Here is a 21,814-nt window from a genome sequence, read left to right on the forward strand (position 1 = left end):
TACGCTCGCGTTTGAACTAAACGAGCCAACACAAAATATTCCGAAACAGAGATTGGAAATGTCGGTCGGCTTGAAATGTGTTGAAAGGTGAAATGTTGGATCGTTTTTGATCTGAGAAACACACACACACACACGAAACAGATCAGGCCTGATAAAAGAATTAATGACGTCAGCCCAAGGTCCGACATGAATTGTTTTTCAATATGAATTATCTAAAAATGTCTTTTGGCAAATTGTTTTTGGCGCTAAGGGGAATTCTTACATGTAAAGAATATTTCTTTTAAAAATCACACGGATGTTTTTACAAAACAAATAATTCAAAGGGGAAAGAAGATCAAACGGATATTTTTTAAATAGATGAAATCTGGTGATCTATTACAAGCTAAAAAATAATATTTCCTCTGATTATCATTGATAATATGGAAAAAACCATTATCGAGAAGACGGGGTCAGGCAAGTTGGGGGAGGAGTCAATTTGATTTTGGAAATTGGGGGCGGAAAAATAATACCTGCCACAGGCCAAATTGACCAATGAGAAGGAATCAGGTGGATTGTTATCAATCAATTTGATTGGTCGAAGACGAACGTAGGCGTCGTCATTATTCAAGGGTGTTACTATATAAGATCTGTAAAACTCGATTTAATCAGATAGAAGAAGAGAGAAGACAGAGAGAGGTCTTTGGAGAGACAGAGAAAAAGGTCTCGGAAGAGGAATCCAGCCACCCAACTTCTCTCTCCCCCTCGCTGGTCGCCAGAGAGCTCAATTTGCAACTTAATAGAATTCAGAGGACCTAGGAAGAGACCAGCCAGAACACCTTAACGATAATTACAACGGTTCGCGACTCCGACCAAGTATTTCAACAACAAGAAGCTCATTCACAAATCTAATTGCTTGCTTCCATTTAATCTTCAATTGTACATACGTCTGTAGATAATCATTTATGAATTTCCTAAATACATTATATATCAACCAACCTCCGGAGTTTGTTTGCTGATGTGCTGTTGTTCCATGTAACTTTATTTCCTTTACTTGCCACTTGTGACCCCGTTCCCGTCAACGAACACCCAGTCAACAGGACGACCAACTAGACGATCAAGAAGAACAGGCCTTGAGGACCGTGCAACCGAGAAGAGTCCTCCAACGCCTTGACGAGGACTCACTGGGTGACGCAACGTACCAACGGTTGGCAGACCTGGTTGCCCAGTCGACATAATTAATTACCCGGTGACTAGGATAGTCATAATTGGGCATCGACCCAGGGTTAAGATCATAACTGGGCCGCGATCAGAGGGTTAAGGTCGTGTAAGGTCACGTACAAGGTCACACAACATGCTTATCTTCAAATCCAATGTGAAGAAATACTTGCCATAAACTGTACTCATAATTAAATTTTGTCCATTCATCTATTCATCATTTTCAATCCTCTCATATTTTTCATCATTCAACTGACAATCTGCCCATCTTGTTAACCCTTACCTTCAAATGGCATTTAACCTTGATGTCTTACCCCCCCCCAATCCTGGGTGAGACCATGATTTCAAACAGGTGTGATAACAGTTGATACTAACAATGGAATAAAGACATTATTATATGGATTTATGGTGTTGGTTATTTAGATGGTCATAAAATAAAATTAATTATTTTTCTTTTTCTTCTGTAGATGTTTTCGCGCCATTTCATATGCGTGACGTTTGAAGTGAAGACGATAATCCAAAGGACGTTTTGTGATGTTAAACCAAAGTTATCAAATTTTAGCGATGGTTTCCAACCGCGTGCAATAAAAAGTCAGAAACCAAGAGCCCAATCTCATTCGGTAAGTAATGACATAATGGTTCATAGCAATTGATATTGACGATATAAGGGAGATAACTCCGATATTTTATTGACATAAGAAGTCAGAAAGCAAGAGCATAATCTCATTCATTTTTATATAAAAATTATTTGCTTTTAATGAAGCAAATCAAAATGCAATCTGATGATAATCATGATACAAATACATTACATGATTGATGTTATCAAATGATTTAGGAACCATATTTTCACATGCTTATCGTAGTATCATATATTCATAGAGTAAATTCGGTTTGTGTTTACAGTATATAAACCATCTACAGGGTATTTAAGGCCAAATGAAGTCATCCAATGGAATCTTATATATAATTGTTTTAAATATTATAGGTAAAATGATTGTTTTACATATAGGTAGAATTATTGTCTTATCGGTAGGACAATTGTTTTATATATTATAGGTTGGACGATTGTTTAAAATATTATAGGTAATACAATTGTTTTACATATAGGTAGCATTACAAGTTGATTTTTTTTTTTTCTTTTTAGATAATTGTTATTTTATCAACTTGCATGAAAAGAGCTATGTAAAAGATGCTTAAAACCGTTTGAATTATTCAAAGGTTATGAGAATTTTAAGTACCAAAATTTAGGCTTTTCTGTGGACATTTTTCTTTAGAAAAAGTGGACTAATTTACGGACCTCAACATTTTAAGACATTCGGTAATTTTGCCACCATTTATTTATTTTTCAAGCTATTCTTATGAAACTTGGCACTCTTATGTAAAATTGTATACTATTTCTGATTATGTAGTCAAATCTGATGTATCTCTTTACCATAAGCCATGAATTATAAATTCAGATGTACAAATTTCAATTTTTTTAAACTGGCGCGTGGTATCACACAGTGGGTGTCTATTTATGAACAAAACTAAGTATTATAGTGGTATTTAAATATAGCTTTATTGAGAATAGGCATTTTCCTACCTCCTCACCGAAGGAGAGCTTTTTTTTTTTTACATAGGAATAACCACTTATCAAGGCCCAGAGACCACTCGAGGATAAGGGTTAAGAGTGTACAGTAGTCAATTGGACAATATAGTAATCGTTAGTAATGGAAATTCGGTAAATTTGTTAACAAGTGGAACAGCTCATCAAGAACTTGTTTACGTTGGACTTGAAGGCAACCATATTGTAGTCAGTTGGAAAGCAGGAAAACAGAAGACAATTCCACAGGCGTGCAGTTCTAAGAAAGAAGCTTTGTTCATGGAATCTACGTTTAAGTTTAGGCACAGATAAAGAGTGGGGGGAATTATTGATAGTGTTTTCAGCTACACGAGTGTTTCTTGTGAAAGTTTGGCGAGGCGGGGTACCATAGATTGAAGCTCAGTCGAACACTTTCCATGAAAATAACGATAAAGCAGAGACAAACTCGCAACATCTCTTCTGTGAAATAGAGGTTGCAGCGAAGAAAAAGGACATCTCCTACGAGGCTACGAAGTCTATTTTGAACTCTATCAAGGCAGGACAAGTCCTTTCTAGCACTCCTGCCCAGATATGGCAACAGTATTCCATCCTTGGACGTACCTGGCTCCTATATAGGCAGACAGAAGTATATAGAAGCTAGAAGTAACATTAAGAAAGAAATAGTGATAGCTAAGAGAGAATTTACTGAAACCACTAAGAAACGCATCGAAGAACAAAAATTAGGAACTCGAGACTTCTGGAAAATCTACAACAGTGTAGTAAATAATGGGCAATCAACAATTCCCCCACTAACCAACAATCACAAGAGTGTTTGCTCAGCAACCGAGAAGGCTAACATGCTTGCCAGTCGGTTTGCCTCAAACTCCACACTAGACCCTTCTAACCACCCCCTACCTGACTTTCCTTTGTGAACAGATGCCACGCTAGACGATCTAAAAATCACCCCTGTTCAGGTGCATGCTATCATAAAAAACTTTGACACTTCAAAAGCATGTGGACCTGATCTCATCTCAGCTGTGCTATTAAAAAAATGCTCAGCTGAAGTAGCTCCAGTTCTCTCCAAACTCTACAACAAATGCCTCAATGAATCTTGCTTTCCGGGCTGTTGGAAAACTGCTTCTGTGGTACCAGTATTCAAGAATTCTGGTGAAAGAACTGACCCATCAAATTATAGCCCCATTAGCCTCCTCCCACTTTTCGCCAAAATATTTGAGTCCATAATTAACCATGCTCTAGTCCATCACCTTACAGATGCTAATCTTCTGACTGACCAACAATATGGATTTAGACAAGCCCGTTCCAGAGCAGACATCCTAACTGTAATCTCTGAATGTATATACCATTCGCTGGACAAAGCAGGGGAGGGCAGAGTGGTAGCTCTAGATATATCTAAGGCTTTTGACAGGGTATGGCATGAGAGTCTTCTCAGGAAAATTAGATCATACGGTATCAATGGTAGAATACTTAACATAATAAAATCCTTCTTAGATCAGAGAAAAATCCAGGTTGTCCTCGACGGTCATTCATCTAAATAATATGATATAAATGCGGGAGTGCCTCAAGGATCTATCCTTGGACCTCTATTCCTAATATTCATAAATGACCTCCCTGACAAAATTGCCTTTGAGATGGGTATATATGCTGATGACACCACACTCTATAACAGGCATGACAGGAAAACAAATGAATACATATCTAAAGAAATGGCAGAAATACTAGAGGATGACCTCCAATCTGTAGTGGAATGGGGACAAAAATGGATGGTCACATTCAATGCTGCTGAGACTAAACTGGTTTCCTTCAATAATTTCAAGAAACGTTCTCTGCCACCAATAGCAATGGCCAGTGACTCTTTATCTGAGCGTACATCTTTCAAACTCCTTGGCCTAACGTTCACAGGAAACATGAATTGGAACAATTATTGAAAGCATTGCTAGGGCCGCTGCGAAGAAGGTAGGCTTTCTCTACCGTGCTAGAAAACTACTAACACCTGAAAGTATCCTGTACCTCCATAAGGCCACCAGTCACCCATGTATGGAGTATTGGTATCACATTTAGGCTGGTGCATCTGCTACTAGTCTCTCGCTCCTAGACAAGGTTAAAAAAAGAGTCACCAATCTGATAGGCCTTGAACTGGTATCTAAGCTTCAGCCTCTGTCCCATCAACGAAATGTTGCATCCCTTTACCTGTTCTACAAGTATTTTAATGGTGAATGCTCTGGCGAATTGCAAACACTTGTGCCCCCACAATGTAGACACCCTCGACAAACCCGACAGGCAGCTAAATTCCACCCCCACACAGTAGAGATCCCTAGATGTAAAAGATCTTTCTACTCCAATAGTTTCTTCCCCAGAACCACTAGACTCTGGAATTCCATTCCAGGTCCTTGCTTCCCCAACTGTACTGATCTGCAGAAGTTCAAGTGTAACATGAACCGACATCTTGCTGCCCAAATCCCTACATAGTACCCCAGTAGTTGTTGCCCCTGATAGTAGCCCCCTACACTAAAGTGGCAATTTGCCTTGTTTGGGGTGAAAATGTAATTAAAAAAAAAGAAAAAAAAAAAGTAGTTGCAGGTATACTATGTAGGGAGTTGAGCAGCAAGATGTCTATTCACATTACACTTGAACTCCTGCATGTCAGTACAGTTGAGAAAACATGAACCTGAAAAAGAGTTCCAGAGTCCAGTTCTAGGGAAGAAACTATTAGAGTAGAAGGCCTTCTTACATCTAGGGATGTCTAGTGTGTAGGGGTGGGACTTGGCTGCTTGTTGAGTTGGTCTGGGGTATTTACATCGAGGGGAGGGGGGGGTACAATTGCTTGTAATTTGTCAGAGCATCCACCATTAAAATGCTTGTAAAACAGGCAGAGGGATGCAAAATTTCGTTGATGGAGCAGTGATTGTAGCTTGGATAAAAGTTCAGGACCTGTCAGTTTGACAACTCTCGTTTGAACCCTGTCCAGGAGTGAGAGATGCACCGGCCCAAATGTGACAACAATACTTCATACATAGGCGAATGGTGGCCTTGTAGAGGTACAGGATACTTTCAGGTGGAAGTAACTTTTTAGCACGGTAGAGAGAACCCACCTTCCTTGCAGCAGCTGTGGCAATGCTCTCAATGTATCTGTTCTAACTTATGTTTCCTGTGACAGTTAAGCCGAGGAGTTTGAACAAAGTACTTTCAGGTAATGTATCTTTAGTCAGAGCTACTTTGGTTAAGGTTTCTTGTAATTATTGAAGGAGACAAACTTAGTCTTGGCAGTATTGAATGTGACCATCCATTTTTGTCCCCATTCCACTACTGATTGAAGGTCTTCCTCTAATGTTTCTTTCATTGCCTTAGATATGTATTTTCCCGTCGTGCTTGTTATAGATCATAGTGTCATTAGCAAATACACCCATCTTAAAGACAATTTTATCAGGGAGATCATTTATGAATATTAGGAATAATAAAGGTCCTAGGATAGACACCTGCATTTATATCATATTATTTAGACGTACGATTAAGGTACACCTGCATTTATATCATATTATTTAGACGTACGACCGTTGAGGACAACCTGGATTCTTTTCTTATTTAAGAAGGATAATTATGTTAAGTATTCTACCAGTGATAATGTATGATTTGATTTTCCTGAGAAGACCCTCATGTCATACCCTATCAAAAGCTTTAGATATATCTAGAGCTACCGCTCTACCCTCCCTTGCTTTGTCCAGTGTATGGTATATATGTTCAGAGATTAGTTAGGATATCTGCTGTAAAACAGGCTTGCCTAAATCCATATTGTTTGTTGGTCAGAAGTTTAGCAGCTGTAAGGTGATGGACTAGAGCATGGTTAATTATGGACTCAAATTTTTTGGCGAAAAGTGGGAGGAGGCTAATAGGGCCATAATTTGATGGGTCAGTTCTTTCACCAGAATTCTTGTAAACTGGTAGGTACCACAGAAGCAGTTTTCTAGCAGTCAGGAAAGCAAGATTTGTTAAGGCATTTGTTGTAAAGTTTGGATAGAACTGGAGCAACCTCAGTGGAGCATTTTTTAAAAGTACAGCTGAGATGAGATCCGGTCCACATGCTTTTTAGATGTCTAGTTTTTTTATGATATAATGCACCTGTTGTTTTACATATTATAGGTAGGACGATTGTTTTACATATAGGTAGGACGATTGTTTTACATATTATAGGTAGGACGATTGTTTTACATATTATAGGTAGGACGATTGTTTTACATATTATAGGTAGGACGATTGTTTTACATATAGGTAGGACGATTGTTTTACATATTAAGGGTTGGACGATTGTTTAAAATATAGGTAGGATGATTGCTTAAAATATTATAGGTAGGATGAGTGTTAAAAATATTATAGGTAATACGATTGTTTAAAATATTACAAGTAGGACGATTGTTTAAAATATTATAGGTAGGACAATGGTTTTAGTACTAGACTTCCTAGCCCATTAAAAACAGACAAAAGTCATAGTATGTTGAATGAGTGCTTTATGCCAAATTGATGGTTGAATATGGTTACAATTCTGCTCATTTTTGCATTAAATACTAATCCCTATTAATCCCTAACTGTGTATCAAACAGATACCATAATACTTAGTTCGCTGCAACTGATAACAAAGTTCTATACGAAATTTCAGCCATATCAGTCCAGTAGTTTCTGAGAAAATGTTAGAGTAAATCTGGTATTGTGGTGAATAAACCTATTAATTCCTGTTAATCCCTAAATTTGCGTTGAACGGATACCATAATACTTTGCTGCACCTTTTATAATACAAAATTTCAGCCAGATCAGCCATAGTAGTTTCTGAGAAAAAGTAGAACTGACAAAGTCAAAAATATAATATAGAAATTTTACAATATAAGGAGCTTGTTCAAATTAGGATATATCTATTTAGAAGTCTAGTCATATTAACACATTAGTTCCTAAAAGATTCCCAAAGTTAAGTAACATTGAGCCTGGTCGGTCCTTAATCTAGTTCTAGTGGCCTTAAGAACTTAGTCAACTACCAATCTGAAGTTACACTTACACACACACACACACACACACACCTGCAAGAAGTATTATCGTTACATTAGAATATCAACCACATAATTAACTCCAAATGATAACTAAGCACTCTAACTAGAGAACTCTAGGAACGGAATACTCCACAAATATAGATAAATATATACCATTATGCACCTGTTTGTATGTGTATGGTCTGAAGAACCTATCCCTTAAACGAAGCATATAAACCTATCAAATATATACATATTCTAGTATTGTGGAAAGGATAAACAACCCAAATGAAAAAATGACAACTATCGAAATTTAATTGATATATAGATATAAAAACCTTTGCCACGATAATTACCTCAGACACCATGGTAGAGGAGAAAATATAACTATCAATATATCACCTTTATTTAAATCATATAAAAAAGCCCATATATCTATTCAACTAACTGTTAATTTGACCATATGGACACATATTTTATAAATAAAGAATTGGAAAACTAGAAACAAATGAACAAATAAAAAAAGCGAGGAATAGAATAAAAAATAAATAAATAAATAAATAAAACTTGTCAATAAGAAAATGAAGTTGCCACCAGAAAAAAAGAACAACCATAAAAACCTAAGATAGGGAAGTAGCAATGGTAAGAGTATAATATTACTTCAGATAAAAGCGAAAGATGAGTCCAATATGCTGATGACAATATCATCTATGGTAGCGCATCAAAGACCGTAAACGACCAAGTTCTCTCCGATTTTCTCTCCTCTGATCTTGAGCACGTGGTACAATGGGGAAAGAAGTGGTTGGTTACTTTTAATGCATCTAAAACCACGCTTCTATCTTTACATCATCAACGCTCTGATGCTCATCTAGCATCAATTGAAATAAATGGCTCTCATCTTGAGTCTCGTCTTCATGTTTTGACAAGCTTCTGAGCTTGACCTTTACTCCCGATCTGAAATGGAACATATTTATCAAATCCATTGCCAAGGTCACTGGGAAAATAGTAGGATCCTTCTACCGCTCCAGTAGATATCTCACTCCTGATGCAATTCTCTATCTATATAAAAGCTAGGTACTGCCAATGATGGAGTACTGTTGCCACATCTGGGTTGGAGCTGCTAGAAGCAGCTATCCTGTCTTGACAGTTCAAAATAGACTTTGTAGCTTAGTGGGGGATGTCCTTTTCTCTTCCCTGCAACTTCTTTCTTACAGAAGAGACGTTGTGAGCCTGTCTGCTTTATCAATATTTCCATGGCAGGTGTTCGTCTGAGCTTCAATCTATGCCCCCCCCCCAATTTTTACGAAAAACACTTAACTTAAAATATTGCAGCATTAAGAATTTTTTAAAAACTCAATTTAATGTTATATATAAATTCTTAATACTGCAATATTTTAAGTTATAAATTTATTATATTTTTTACTAGAATATCTTGTCTTTTTTTTTTTTTTTCCCAGTTTTAATAACTAGTTCTTTTTTTTTTTTAGTTTAATCTTAACCATATTTTTTTCTAAGCTTAATCTTAACCATATTGCTTTTCATGCTCGCATTTTTCTATGTAATCCATGATTTGTCCAGGCTTTGCTTTGAAATAATATTTTCTTTTTGTGTTCAATATCATACGCGTTGTCAACAATCCATAAAAAAATTATTACCAACTTCTTAAATTGACTAAATAAAGAAAATCAAATAATAAGATGTAATTAAGTAAATAAACACAAAGAAGGGACAAAAAAAAAGAGAGAAACAGAATTAACGGGCGATGTCGTAAGCCAAATATTATCTGCCCTAGCACAGCAAAAAAAGAGAGAAACAAAATTAATTGGATACATTGTAAGTGAAATATTATCAGCCCTAGCATGGAAAAGAGCATCACTTTTGCTAACTCTTCTCTATATATAACCCAAATAAGATGGCATGTGAGCGACATTTCCTGCTATGATTTATGAAGTTGTGCTGGCCAGACACTGGCTGGCAATGACAGATCAATTTTAAATCTTGCTGTATATGAGAAAGAAAAATATTATACAATTCACTTTATTATGATTTTATAGTTTTTTTATTTGTATGATTATTCTTTGATTATACTAAAGCTTAGTTAATCAATGTTTAACTTAAGGTTTTTTAATCAAACAAAATGTATGCTAAAATATATTCCTCGGTTTGAGGATTGAGTTAGGGTTGAAAAATGTCTTTAAATTCTTTTAATTAGTCACAGTTATAGTGAACTAATTGTAACTGGTTATAACCATTAACTCACCAAGTGATCCGTCTCTTATTTTATATAGTGTCTATCACTCTCACTTCTATCACTCTTTCTCCATTTATTAAGTCAAAGGTAATAAAGAAAAGAATAAATAAAAAGATTGGAATAGTCCATTTTAAATAAAAGACAGTATCAGTGGTAGTAGTATTATACAACTCGTAGCTGCTGTAGAAAGAAAAAAGGGAAATGTAGCGAGCAGAAAGAGACTAATTTTGGATTTTGTCTTATTTTTATATTCAACTGGCTTTGCAAACTCACTTTTTCCTGATTCCAACAATTTAACCATAACTCAATAAGTGACCCAACAGGTCACATTTTCTTTTCCTGTATTTTTAATGTTTTTTTTTTTCTTCTGTAAAAGGACCGAAAATTTGTAGATTTTAAAGAAGTCCATGTAATTGGTGGAAAAGGTGGCGATGGTTGCTTAAGCTTTTTACAGTTACCCCAGAATGAGTGGGCTGGTCCCGATGGTGGTGATGGCGGTAACGGTGGACATGTGATACTTGAAGGTAAAAAACATTTCTCATTTTCTTTTTTCTTGAGTTTGTCATGACAAAAGAAGAAAACTTTAAAGATCGGTCCATTCAATATGATGTTAAATGATGAAAATACCATTTAAAACTTAAGCGTGACATACCTGTGGATGGGCAGGTGCAACTGTAGCGTAACTGTAGTGTAGTGTATAGTCTAACACAGTGTTTCCCAACCTTTTTACCTTTGTGAAACCCTTTCAATAATAGCCATGTCTTGATAAAACGCCTACATAAGAAAGTATTTTACAATCTTATTTATTTCCCTTTCATAATATTTACCTTTTTATTATCAGTTCAGATTAAAAAATGTCTTTTGCAAATTTTTGAGAAAAAAAAGTGAACATATTTTTCTGCCAACTAATTAAAACACATAACAACTGGGTCATTTTTCCTGTTTATTCACAATTCTGTATAAGAAAATTAGGTTTGAAAAAAATAATTGGAAATTGCATCTGTGTATCTCTTGAAAGAACTCTTGGCAAGTTCTTAAACCCAAGTATTTTGCGGAAGCCTGGTTGGGAAACCCTGATCTAGCGGTTAAGATAGCAATACACATGAAAAAATTGAAATAGCATTAAATATTTCAATATTGGTATGCATAGAAAGAGCTTGATGAGCTAAGAAAGAATCTTTTTAAATTTTTGAAATCTGATTAAAATTAAGGAAGTTATGGTTATTTTTGTGCCTCACACGTTTGGATATTTTTCCCTCTTTAAGACCATATGCGTTTCGTCACATTTTTTGCACTACTTTATCAGTAAAAATGTCATATCTTTGTTAAAACACAAGACTAAGAAATGAAATTTACCATATAAGTGTATTTTTGTACAAGGAATCAGAATATGCAACTGAAAATCTCCCAAAGTTTATGGTTTCCAAATAATCTGCAGTAAATGTGCATAAATATGCAGCAATTCCTTAAAAATGCCATGTATCCATAAACAGAAAAGAAGTTGGAGAACTCAGTTGAATTGTAATGTGCTTTATGTACAAAAAACTTAAATCTAAACATAAGACCATTTAAAAATGAATATATTGCAATATTTCTTTGGTATTATTGTAGATTAACACCTTCTGTTTAACCCCACTCAACTCCTTCTGACCACCCCTCCAAAATGTGATTCTACCTTTTTAGGAAATTATGTATAAAATGCCATGAAATACTTTAATGAAAGATAAACAAATTATTTTAGAATTGAATGTAAAATAATTTCCTATTACAGGTCATTCTAGCATTTTAGGGCAGTTAACTTTTTTTTTCTATGGGAAAATATGCATGCTTTTTTTTTTTTTTTTTAAGATGATTATGTGTAGTTTTAAGAGGGTTTCTATGCAATGAGAATATGGGGAGGGTTGCCATTCGGTCTTTGAATTAATTGTAGGGCTAAGGAAAATTATGTGCGAACATACTGAAAACTTGACAGAAACAAAGCTAACAAAAACAATATTAGAGGGGGAGCGGTTAGTTTCACAAAAATTTAATGTAAAATAATTCATCATTTCCTGGCCATTCTAGCATTTTAGGACAGTTAACCAATTTATTTTTATGTGTATTTTTCTTTAATGAAGGGTCTATTTTTTGTTTGTTTGTTTTAGATGCTTGTATGTGGCTTACAGAGGTATTTTGTTGGAGGGGGGCTTGCCACTCGAACTTAGTGTTATTGTTAGGGTTAAAGAGTGCCACACATAATTTGTATTAGAGGTAAAGTTAAGAGAGCTTTTTTTCAAAGAGAGCGTTCAAAAATTTGTTGATTTCTATTTTCGAGGTTGAAGGTGTTAATTCCATAGGCCGTTTATACTACGCTGGAGCAGGTTGTAAAATTATCTTTCGCTTAATAAGTAGAAAAAAAAAATAACAAAATAGAAAGCTTCCTAATTGTAGTTTGATGTGTTTTCTAACTGCTTTTAAAATTTCAAGAATATTGATATAGATTTTGAGGGTTTGTATTACTATACACATAGATTCGAAAAAGTTGTCAAAAAAACAAATATATAACAAATAAATGTTATCAAAAGCAAGTTACTTTTCTACCTAACTGGATAATTTTTTAGTGTTTTTATTTAATGTAACATGTTTATTCAGCTTGAAAACAGTGTTTACCAATGTTTTGGAAAATTTAAAATGGCACCCGACTCTCTTGAAACGGTGAGTTTGGGGAAAAGAGTTAAAAATAAAAAAGTAGACAAAATACTGCTAGAAACTCGCTCAATATATGTTACCGTGACATAGGCTGACATATATTCGGTGAGTTTTTAACAGTATTTTGTATAGTTTTTTTTTATTTTTAACTCCTTTTCTCAAACTTACCGTGTCAAAGAGAGTCGGGCCGGGCGGGCGCTATTTTTAATTTTCCAATACATCGGTAAACACTGTGTTTTTCGAGCTGAATAAACATGTTACATTGAATAAAAACACAAAAAATATATCCAGTTTGGTAGAAAAGTAACTTCTCTTGCTTTTGATAACATTTATTTGTTATATATTTGTTTTTTGAGAACTTTTTCGAATCTATGTATGAACGAGATTTTGATACTTATTTTGATTTAAAAAAAAACAAAAACATTTGTGGCTGTTCACAGTAAAACATTGTTTTAATTCGTTGTTCAAAACTAATTTAAAGAATAAAAGTGCATGCAAGCTTCCTAATTGTAGTTTTTGTTTTTTTAACCATGTTTTTAAATTTGACGAGCAATGTAAGAAATTGCAACAGATTCATAATGCCGAATTGTTTGGGATTGTTGTTATTATACATTCTGAAAACCGAATAGTTCTAAACTAATGTTATTCTGATAACAAAATAGCTCTCATTAAACGTATAAGAACATTTATATTCATATTTTCATGTTTTTCTTAATTCGTTCTTGAATAAAAATTAAAGAACGCGTGTTGTTTACACTGTGCTGTGCTATGGCTGATTCTACAGGCTGGAGCTGCTGCTGCTTCTTTAAAATACTAACTTCATTTGACCAAATTCGAGAAATATAACAATTTTTTTTTCGGGTAGGTCCTTTTAAATTATCAATTACCGCGGTCCTACTCAACATAAAATAATACTTTTAATTGATAAAGATAGTAAAAAGATTGATTTACTTACTACTGGGTGTCCGAAGAATTTTTTTTTCAAAATGTTCAATACTCGTCATATTAAAGTCTTATTTTTAACACAACAAAAAAAGAAATGGTCAAAAATATTTCGGACACTTGACAGTATTAAGATTAACACCTCTTCTAATTGGTTCCCAAATTTCATGACGAAATTCTTCATACAATCACGGTACGAACCTTTAGAAAACAGGGGGGGTCATTACAAAACCTTACCGAAAACGCCATTTTATGACGTTCACATTTTTATCACTTTATTTGCTTAACACTCTTAAAATATATAATGTACATTCATATTTATTAATTCATTTGAAAGTATATTCATTTCCGAACAAAACAGTAGTAATTTGAAGACTTGAAGTGCTTTGGTTTAAAAAATATGGCTATTTTAGTAGAACTACCTTGAAATCTGTGATTATCCAAAGCGTTTTTTCGTCCGTGTGTATTACTAGTTAAGAGCTTTGGTTAAAAATCAATTCCAAGTGATATTCATTCTAGATATTGAGGGTTCATTTTTTATTACAGATGATAATAACTGAAACATGTGAATTATTTCTACCAGATCATGGCTGACAGAATGAGAACAGTCTACCCACATGGATTAAATAACTGGTTCAGTTTTAAATTCTGTACAGATTCCCAAATTCAACATAAAAATTCCAAAGTTCAACAACTGACACTACCAAATCAAACTGTCTGAAGATATTGGATTCTTAACTGCAAAGATAAAAACAACAATTTTTCAATACAAAACAACCAAACTAAACACTATGAACAAATATGAAGCATCAAACCTTTTTCCAAAATTATTAGATTTGGCATTAAATGATCTGAAAAGCGTTGATATGCCGTTAAAGTAAAACAACCAAACCAAACACGGTAGTGTTGGCCTCCCTCTGATATTCTGGAGAATTACCATACAGGGGATAGATGGAGTTTTTCAGCCATGTTGAATGGTAATATATCTAAGAAAAGGAAGCTGTTAAAAAAAAATGTATAGAGAGAGCTGATTAGCCTTGTATAGCAATCTTCTATTGATGGTGTCTTGCTTCCAATTTGTCATGAGTCAACATGGAAGTAGTAAAGCTCAGAAAACTGTCATGAAAATGCTCATGTCAGTGCACATATTGGTCATTGGTCTAACTGGAGATAGCAAATTTCTTTTTTAGTTGTACCTACCTGGTGTTGTCAGGGATGTAATGACGTCATTTTATTTAATTTTTTTTATTTGTTTGCACATTTTAAAATGAAAGTAAACAACACCTGCTTATATTCTTCAATTGGAAATGAATTATTTCCCTTGCTGATTTTTATTTTCATGTGATTGTTTAACAGTTGTTTGGGTCAGCTTAAATGATTAAAAAATAGTAAGGAAATATGTTATTATTAACATAGTATAACAAATCAATATTGATTAGTAAGTTTGATTTTTGCTTAAATCTGACATTGAAAACCAAATCAGATGATTCTGTATATGTTGTGGTGGCAACCATACAGATAACAAGTTGTGTCTTTTTCTGGATCCTTACCGGTTTTCAACATTATGTTAGCTAGCCAACTTCTTCATCTTCTTCACCATCTTCATCTACTTCGGTCCTGGATATGACCTTAAACTATATCTGATGATGAGGCTCCAGCTTGCGGGCTTTGAGGAGTGTGGAGCCACGCCTTAATTGCTATTGCACCCAGGTCCACTCTGAACCGGAGTGGTAGTACCTGTTAGGGTTCCAACTATGGGTTAAATAGAAACTGACTTGGAATAGTAATACACATGGACGAAAAAACGCTTTGGATAATCACAGATTTCAAGGTAGTTCTACTAAAATAGCCATATTTTTTAAACCAAAGCACTTCAAGTCTTCAAATTACTACTGTTTTGTTCGGAAATGAATATACTTTCAAATGAATTAATAAATATGAATGTACATTATATATTTTAAGAGTTTTAAGCAAATAAAGTGATAAAAATGTGAACGTCATAAAATGGCGTTTTCGGTAAGGTTTTGTAATGACCCCCCCTGTTTTCTAAAGGTCCGTACCGTGATTGTATGAAGAATTTCGTCATGAAATTTGGGAACCAATCAGAAGAGGTGTTAATCTTAATACTGTTAAGTGTCCGAAATATTTTTGACCATTTCTTTTTTTGTCATGTTAAAAATAAGACTTTAATATGACGAGTATCGAACATTTTGAAAAAAAAAATTCTTCGGACACCCAGTAGTAAGTAAATCAATCTTTTTACTGTCTTTATCAATTAAAAGTATTATTTTATGTTGAGTAGGACCACGATAATTGATAATTTAAAAGGACCTACCCGAAAAAAAAATTGTTTCTATTTCTCGAATTTGCTCAAATGAAGTTAGTATTTTTTTTTTTTTTTTTTTTTTTTTTTTCGTCCATAAATGTTTATTTATCTACCGAGTTGATTGCAAAAATAGATTACCTAATTGTACTCATTTTTAGTTCGTGGGAGGGGAATCTATCACCATACTTTCCCTTAAACAGGTCCGTTGGACTTTATTAAGTACAATACTTAATAGTTATTTTTTTTTTTTTTTTTTTTTTTTAATGGAGAGTAGAAAACGCATTGTGGATGCGTTATCGGCAGCTCCTGTTACTCTCGCTTCTTCTTATTTGTCCCTCAGTCCTCATTTTTAAATGAGTGATTTTTCTGACAAAGGGAGAAGAAAAAGCTGTTTTCTAGGTTGGCAGTATTTTTGCGCGAACAGTTGGCAGAGTTGGTGGAAATTTTCTGTTTCTATGTCTATCCTTGTAGCCATGTCACTAGTAAGGGTGCTGGAGGTAAACGTTTTGTCTGGGCTGACGTTATCCGCCTGATAGTCAGGGACCCGAACCTTGGATTAACCACTAAGGAGGCTGTCCTATCAGCAGGTGCAAAGTACTGGGGCTGCTGTATTGCCATTTGGTGAATGGAATCTGGACCATGCAGTAGCTTCTGGTGGGGCCTCTCGATGCCATACTAGTGGGTAATTGTTACGGCTTTACCTTATCATGTGGTACAAAAAAAAAAAAAATTCTTCGTTTCTTTTTCTCTCTTAGTTTCCCCTCTCTGTCCTGCTCTAAGTAAATCTGTCGACCTAGTCCACAAATTCCAAAATTTCATCATGACAAGTTTCAAGAAAAAATACACGATTAAACCCGGTTCTCCAACTTCCAACGTAGACCCCTACTACCATGTCTCCTTCTCCAACATCAGGGGTCTACGTTCTAACCTTCCAGAGGTTGAAACCCAATTACAGGAGACTAAACCAGACCTTTTATTTTTAAGTGAAACTGGCATTGGACAGGCTATTTCCCTTGATGAGTTTGCAATTACAGGATACTCTAACTTAACTTCTAAATCTGACCCCCAAGATCGCCATGGGCATGGAATATGTGCCTATATTAAAGATAGCTTTCCATGTGGGAGGGACATCTCCAGGGAAGATCCTAACTTACCTTATATGTGCTTCCGGGTTGCTTTAGCTCACACTACTGCATTTATATTTACTCTCTATCGCCCCCACAACAGCGGAGTTACTATCTTTCAAAGCATATCTGAGAAAATTGACCAAGTCCTTTCTACTTATCCATCAGTTAACATTCACGTATGTGGAGACTTCAATGTTCACAACGTCGAATGGTTGACCCACTCAAACAAGACCGATGATGAGGGGAGGTTCTGTCATGATTTCTCCATTGCCTATGACCTCACTCAGATTGTTCAGGAACCTACCCGTGTGCCCGATAATGACGGCCAGTATGCGAGCCTACTAGACCTTTTTCTCACAACTTGCCCTGAACTATGTTCAGTTTCTGTTCTGTCGCCTCTTGGATCTTCCGACCACTCTGTTGTATCAATTAAGATAAAAATGAAATGTAATAAGTCCCCAGACGTACCTCTTCATCGTACAGTATATCGATACACTAAGGCTGACTGGGATAGCTTCCGTACATTTATATCTGATCTACCTCTGCATTCCATGTTTAAAAAGGATGTGTCCTCTATAGTATTAGACCTAACTGAATGGTTAATTGTAGGTATTGACCATTTCATACCCTCTAAAAAGTTTCAGCAAAAACCTAACAGCCAGCCATGGTTCTCTCCAGAATGTGCTGCTGCCATTGCGCACAGAAATCACTTTTTCCACTGCTTCAAACGTAATAGATGTATGGAAACTAAAGCCGTTTTCAGGACTGCCAGCAACCATTGTAAGAAAGTAATAAGGAACGCAAGAGAGTTGTATGCTCAATCTGTTAAGTCCAAAGTAGCTGAGCAGCGGCTTGGTTCCTACCAGTTTTGGCAAATAGCAAACAGAATCCTGAACAGAAGCGTGTGCTCCATCCCAACTATTATCAATGGATCTGAGGTAATCTCGTCAGCATCAGACAAAGCCAAACTCTTTGTCAAGAACTTTGCAGCTAATTCTACCCTTTGCGACCAAGACCGCCAACCCCCAATATTTCCTCTTGTATCAGAAAACACGCTATGTGATATACGTATATCTGTACGTGATGTTGCCAAGCTAATCAAAAACCTTGATTCCAGTAAAGCAACTGGCCCTGATGGTATTCCAATTATAGTACTCAAAAAACTTCAACCTGAACTAGCGCCCATACTTACAAAACTGTTTAAACGTTGTCTTAAGGAGAATAGTTTCCCATCTCCCTGGAAAATCTCATCAGTATGCCCTGTATTTAAGAATTCAGGTGATCGCTCATCCCCCTCTCAGTACAGGCCAATAAGTCTCCTGTGCGTCATGAGTAAGTTGCTAGAATCTGTATTAAATACAGAAGTAATCAAACATCTCAACAAAAATAACCTTCTTAGTGACACTCAATATGGTTTCCGTTCTGCTAGATCTACAGCAGATGTCCTTACAGTTATATCGCATAGGATTAGCAAATCTCTCGACGGTGGCAATCTTTCTAGGGCAATTGCTCTTGACATATCTAAAGCCTTTGATAGGGTATGGCATAAAGGTTTACTTCATAAGATCGCTAGCTATGGTATAGCTGGAAAAGTCTTCTCAATTATTAAATCATTTCTTTCTGATAGGTTCATAAGAGTAGTAGTTGAGGGACAAAAATCAGAAGCTCACAATATTAATGCCGGTGTCCCTCAGGGATCCATCCTGGGCCCAACTCTTTTCCTGATCTACATTAATGATCTTCCAAATCATATCCTTACATCATTTGTAGACATTTATGCTGACGACACTACCATTTATGGTACCACATCTAAGACAGTAAACGAGCAAGTTCTCTCCAATTCTCTCTCCTCTGATCTTGAGCACGTAGTACAATGGGGAAAGGAGTGGCTGGTTACTTTTAATGCATCTAAAACCAAGCTTCTCTCTTTACATCATCAACATTCTAATCCACATTTGTCATCAATTGAAATGAATGGCTCTCGTCTTCAGGAGGCCTCAAGTTTTGACAAGCTTCTGGGCTTGACCATTACTCCTGATCTTAAATGCAACACGTATATCAAATCTGTTGCCAAGGCCGCTGGAAAAATGGTGGGATCTTTCTATCGATCCAGTAGATATCTCACTGCTGATGCTATTCTCTATCTATATAAGAGCCAGGTACGTCCAAGGATGGAATACTGTTGCCACATCTGGGCAGGAGCTGCTAGAAAGAACTTGTCCTGCCTTGATAGAGTTCAAAATAGACTTCGTAGCCTCGTAGGAGATGTCCTTTTCTCCTCCTTGCAACCTCTATCTCACAGAAGAGATGTTGCGAGTTTGTCTCTGATGTATCGTTATTTTCATGGAAAGTGTTCAACTGAGCTTCAATCTATGGTCCCCCCTCGCCAAACTTTCACAAGAAACACTCGTCTAGCTGTAAACACTATCAATAATTTCCCCCACTCTTTATCTGTGCCTAAACCTAAACGTAGATTCCATGAACAAAGCTTCTTTCTTAGAACTGCACGCCTGTGGAATTGTCTTCCGTTTTCCTGCTTTCCGGCTGACTACAATATGGTTTTGTTCAAGTCTAAAGTAAATAAGTTCTTGATGAGCCGTTCCATATAAGTTATTAAATTTACCAAATTTTCATTACTAATGATTACTATATTGACCAACTTCTACTGTACACTCTTTAACCCTTATCCTTGAGTGGCCTCTGGGCCTTGATAATGTGGTGATGCCTTTGTAAAAAAAAAAAAAAAAAAAAAAAATTACTAGAAGCAGCAGCAGCAGCAGCAGCTCCAGCCTGTAGAATCAGCGATAGCACAGTGTAAACAACACGCATTCTTTAATTTTTTATTCAAGAACGAATTAAGAAAAACATGAAAATATGAATATAAATGTTCTTATGTTTAATTAGAGCTATTTTGTTATCAGAATAACATTAGTTTAGAACTATTCGGTTTTCAGAATGTATAATAACAACAATCCCAACCAATTCGGCATTATGAATCTGTTGCAATTTCTCACATTTCTTGTCAAATTTAAAAACATGGTTAAAAAAACAAAATAAACTTTTGTAGATATATAGCTTGCATGCACTTTTATTCTTTAAATTAGTTTTGAACAGCGAATTAAAACAATGTTTTACTGCAAACAGCCACAAATGTTTTTTTTTCAAAATCAAAATAAGTATCAAAATCTCGTTTATACATAGATTCGAAAAAGTTGTCAAAAAACAAATATATAACAAATAAATGTTATCAAAGGCAAGGTAAGTTACTTTTCTACCTAACTGGATAATTTTCTAGTGTTTTTTATTTAATGTAACCTGTTTATTCAGCTCGAAAAACGTACAGTGTTTACCGATGTATTGGAAAATTAAAAATGGCGCCCGGCCCGACTCTCTTTGACACGGTAAGTTTGAGAAAAGGAGTTAAAAATAAAAAAAAACATTACAAAATAATGTTAAAAACTCACCGAATATATGTCAGCCTATGTCACGGTAACATATATTGAGCGAGTTTCTAGCAGTATTTTGTCTACTTTTTTATTTTTAACTCTTTTCCCCAAACTTACCGTTTCAAGAGAGTCGGGCGCCATTTTAAATTTTCCAATACATCGGTAAACACTGTTTTCAAGCTGAATAAACATGTTACATTAAATAAAAACACTAAAAAATTTATCCAGTTAGGTAGAAAAGTAACTTGCTTTTGATAACATTTATTTGTTATATATTTGTTTTTTTGACAACTTTTTCGAATCTATGTGTATAGTAATACAAACCCTCAAAATCTATATCAATATTCTTGAAATTTTAAAAGCAGTTAGAAAACACATCAAACTACAATTAGGAAGCTTTTTATTTCGTTATTTTTTTTTTCTACTTATTAAGCGAAAGATATTTTTACAACCTGCTCCAGCGTAGTATAAACGGCCTATGGAATTAGCACCTTCAACCTCGAAAATAGAAATCAACAAATTTATGGAATTTTCTTTGACTTCACCTCTAATCCAAATTATGTATGGCAAGTCTCCTCCTAAAACACTCTTTAACCCTAACAATAACACTAAGTTCGAGTGGCAAGCCCCCCCCTCCACAAAATACCTCTGTAAGCCACATACAAGCATCTAAAACAAACAAACAAACAAAAACTAGATCCTTCCTTAAAGAAAATACACATAAAAATAAATTGGTTAACTGTCCTAAAATGCTAGAATGGCCAGGAAATGGTGAATTATTTTACATTAAATTTTTGTGAAACTAACCGCTCCCCCCTCTAATATTGTTTTTGTTAGCTTTATCTCTGTCAAGTTTTCAGTATGTTCACTCATAATTTTCCTTAGCCCTACAATTAATTCAAAGTCCGAATGGCAACCCTCCCCATATTCTCATTGCATAGAAACCCTCTTAAAACTACACATAATCATCTTAAAAAAAAAAAAAAGCATGCATATTTTCCCATAGAAAAAAAAAAACAGTTAATTGCCCTAAAATGCTAGAATGACCTGTAATAGGAAATTATTTTACATTCAATTCTAAAATAATTTGTTTATCTTTCATTAAAGTTTTTCATGGCATTTTATACATAATTTCCTAAAAAAGTTAGAATCACATTTTGGAAGGGTGGTCAGAAGGAGTTGAGTAGGGTTAAACAGAAGGTGTTAATCTACAATAATACCAAAGAAATATTGCAATATATTCATTTTT

At 35.1% G+C, this 21,814-nt stretch overlaps 2 protein-coding genes across 3 annotated transcripts in view; one reads left to right on the top strand and one right to left on the bottom strand.

The window, feature by feature from the left end:
• The window catches only part of LOC145284517 (putative E3 ubiquitin-protein ligase makorin-1), a 152,449-nt gene that overhangs the window by 94,886 nt on the left and 35,749 nt on the right, over positions 1–21,814 (bottom strand). The window lies entirely within an intron of this gene.
• Positions 1–21,814, top strand: part of LOC145284687 (mitochondrial ribosome-associated GTPase 2-like) — a 49,631-nt gene that overhangs the window by 10,419 nt on the left and 17,398 nt on the right. The window contains exons 2-3 of the mRNA XM_080133607.1: positions 1,662–1,814; positions 10,413–10,560. Coding sequence (XP_079989733.1) covers positions 1,662–1,814; positions 10,413–10,560 — 301 coding nt within the window. The remainder of the gene's footprint in view (positions 1–1,661; positions 1,815–10,412; positions 10,561–21,814) is intronic.

This window comes from Euprymna scolopes, chromosome 1 (assembly GCF_053919585.1).
Source record: "Euprymna scolopes isolate OS-2025 chromosome 1, ASM5391958v1, whole genome shotgun sequence".
NCBI classification, from domain to species: Eukaryota; Metazoa; Mollusca; class Cephalopoda; order Sepiida; family Sepiolidae; genus Euprymna; species Euprymna scolopes.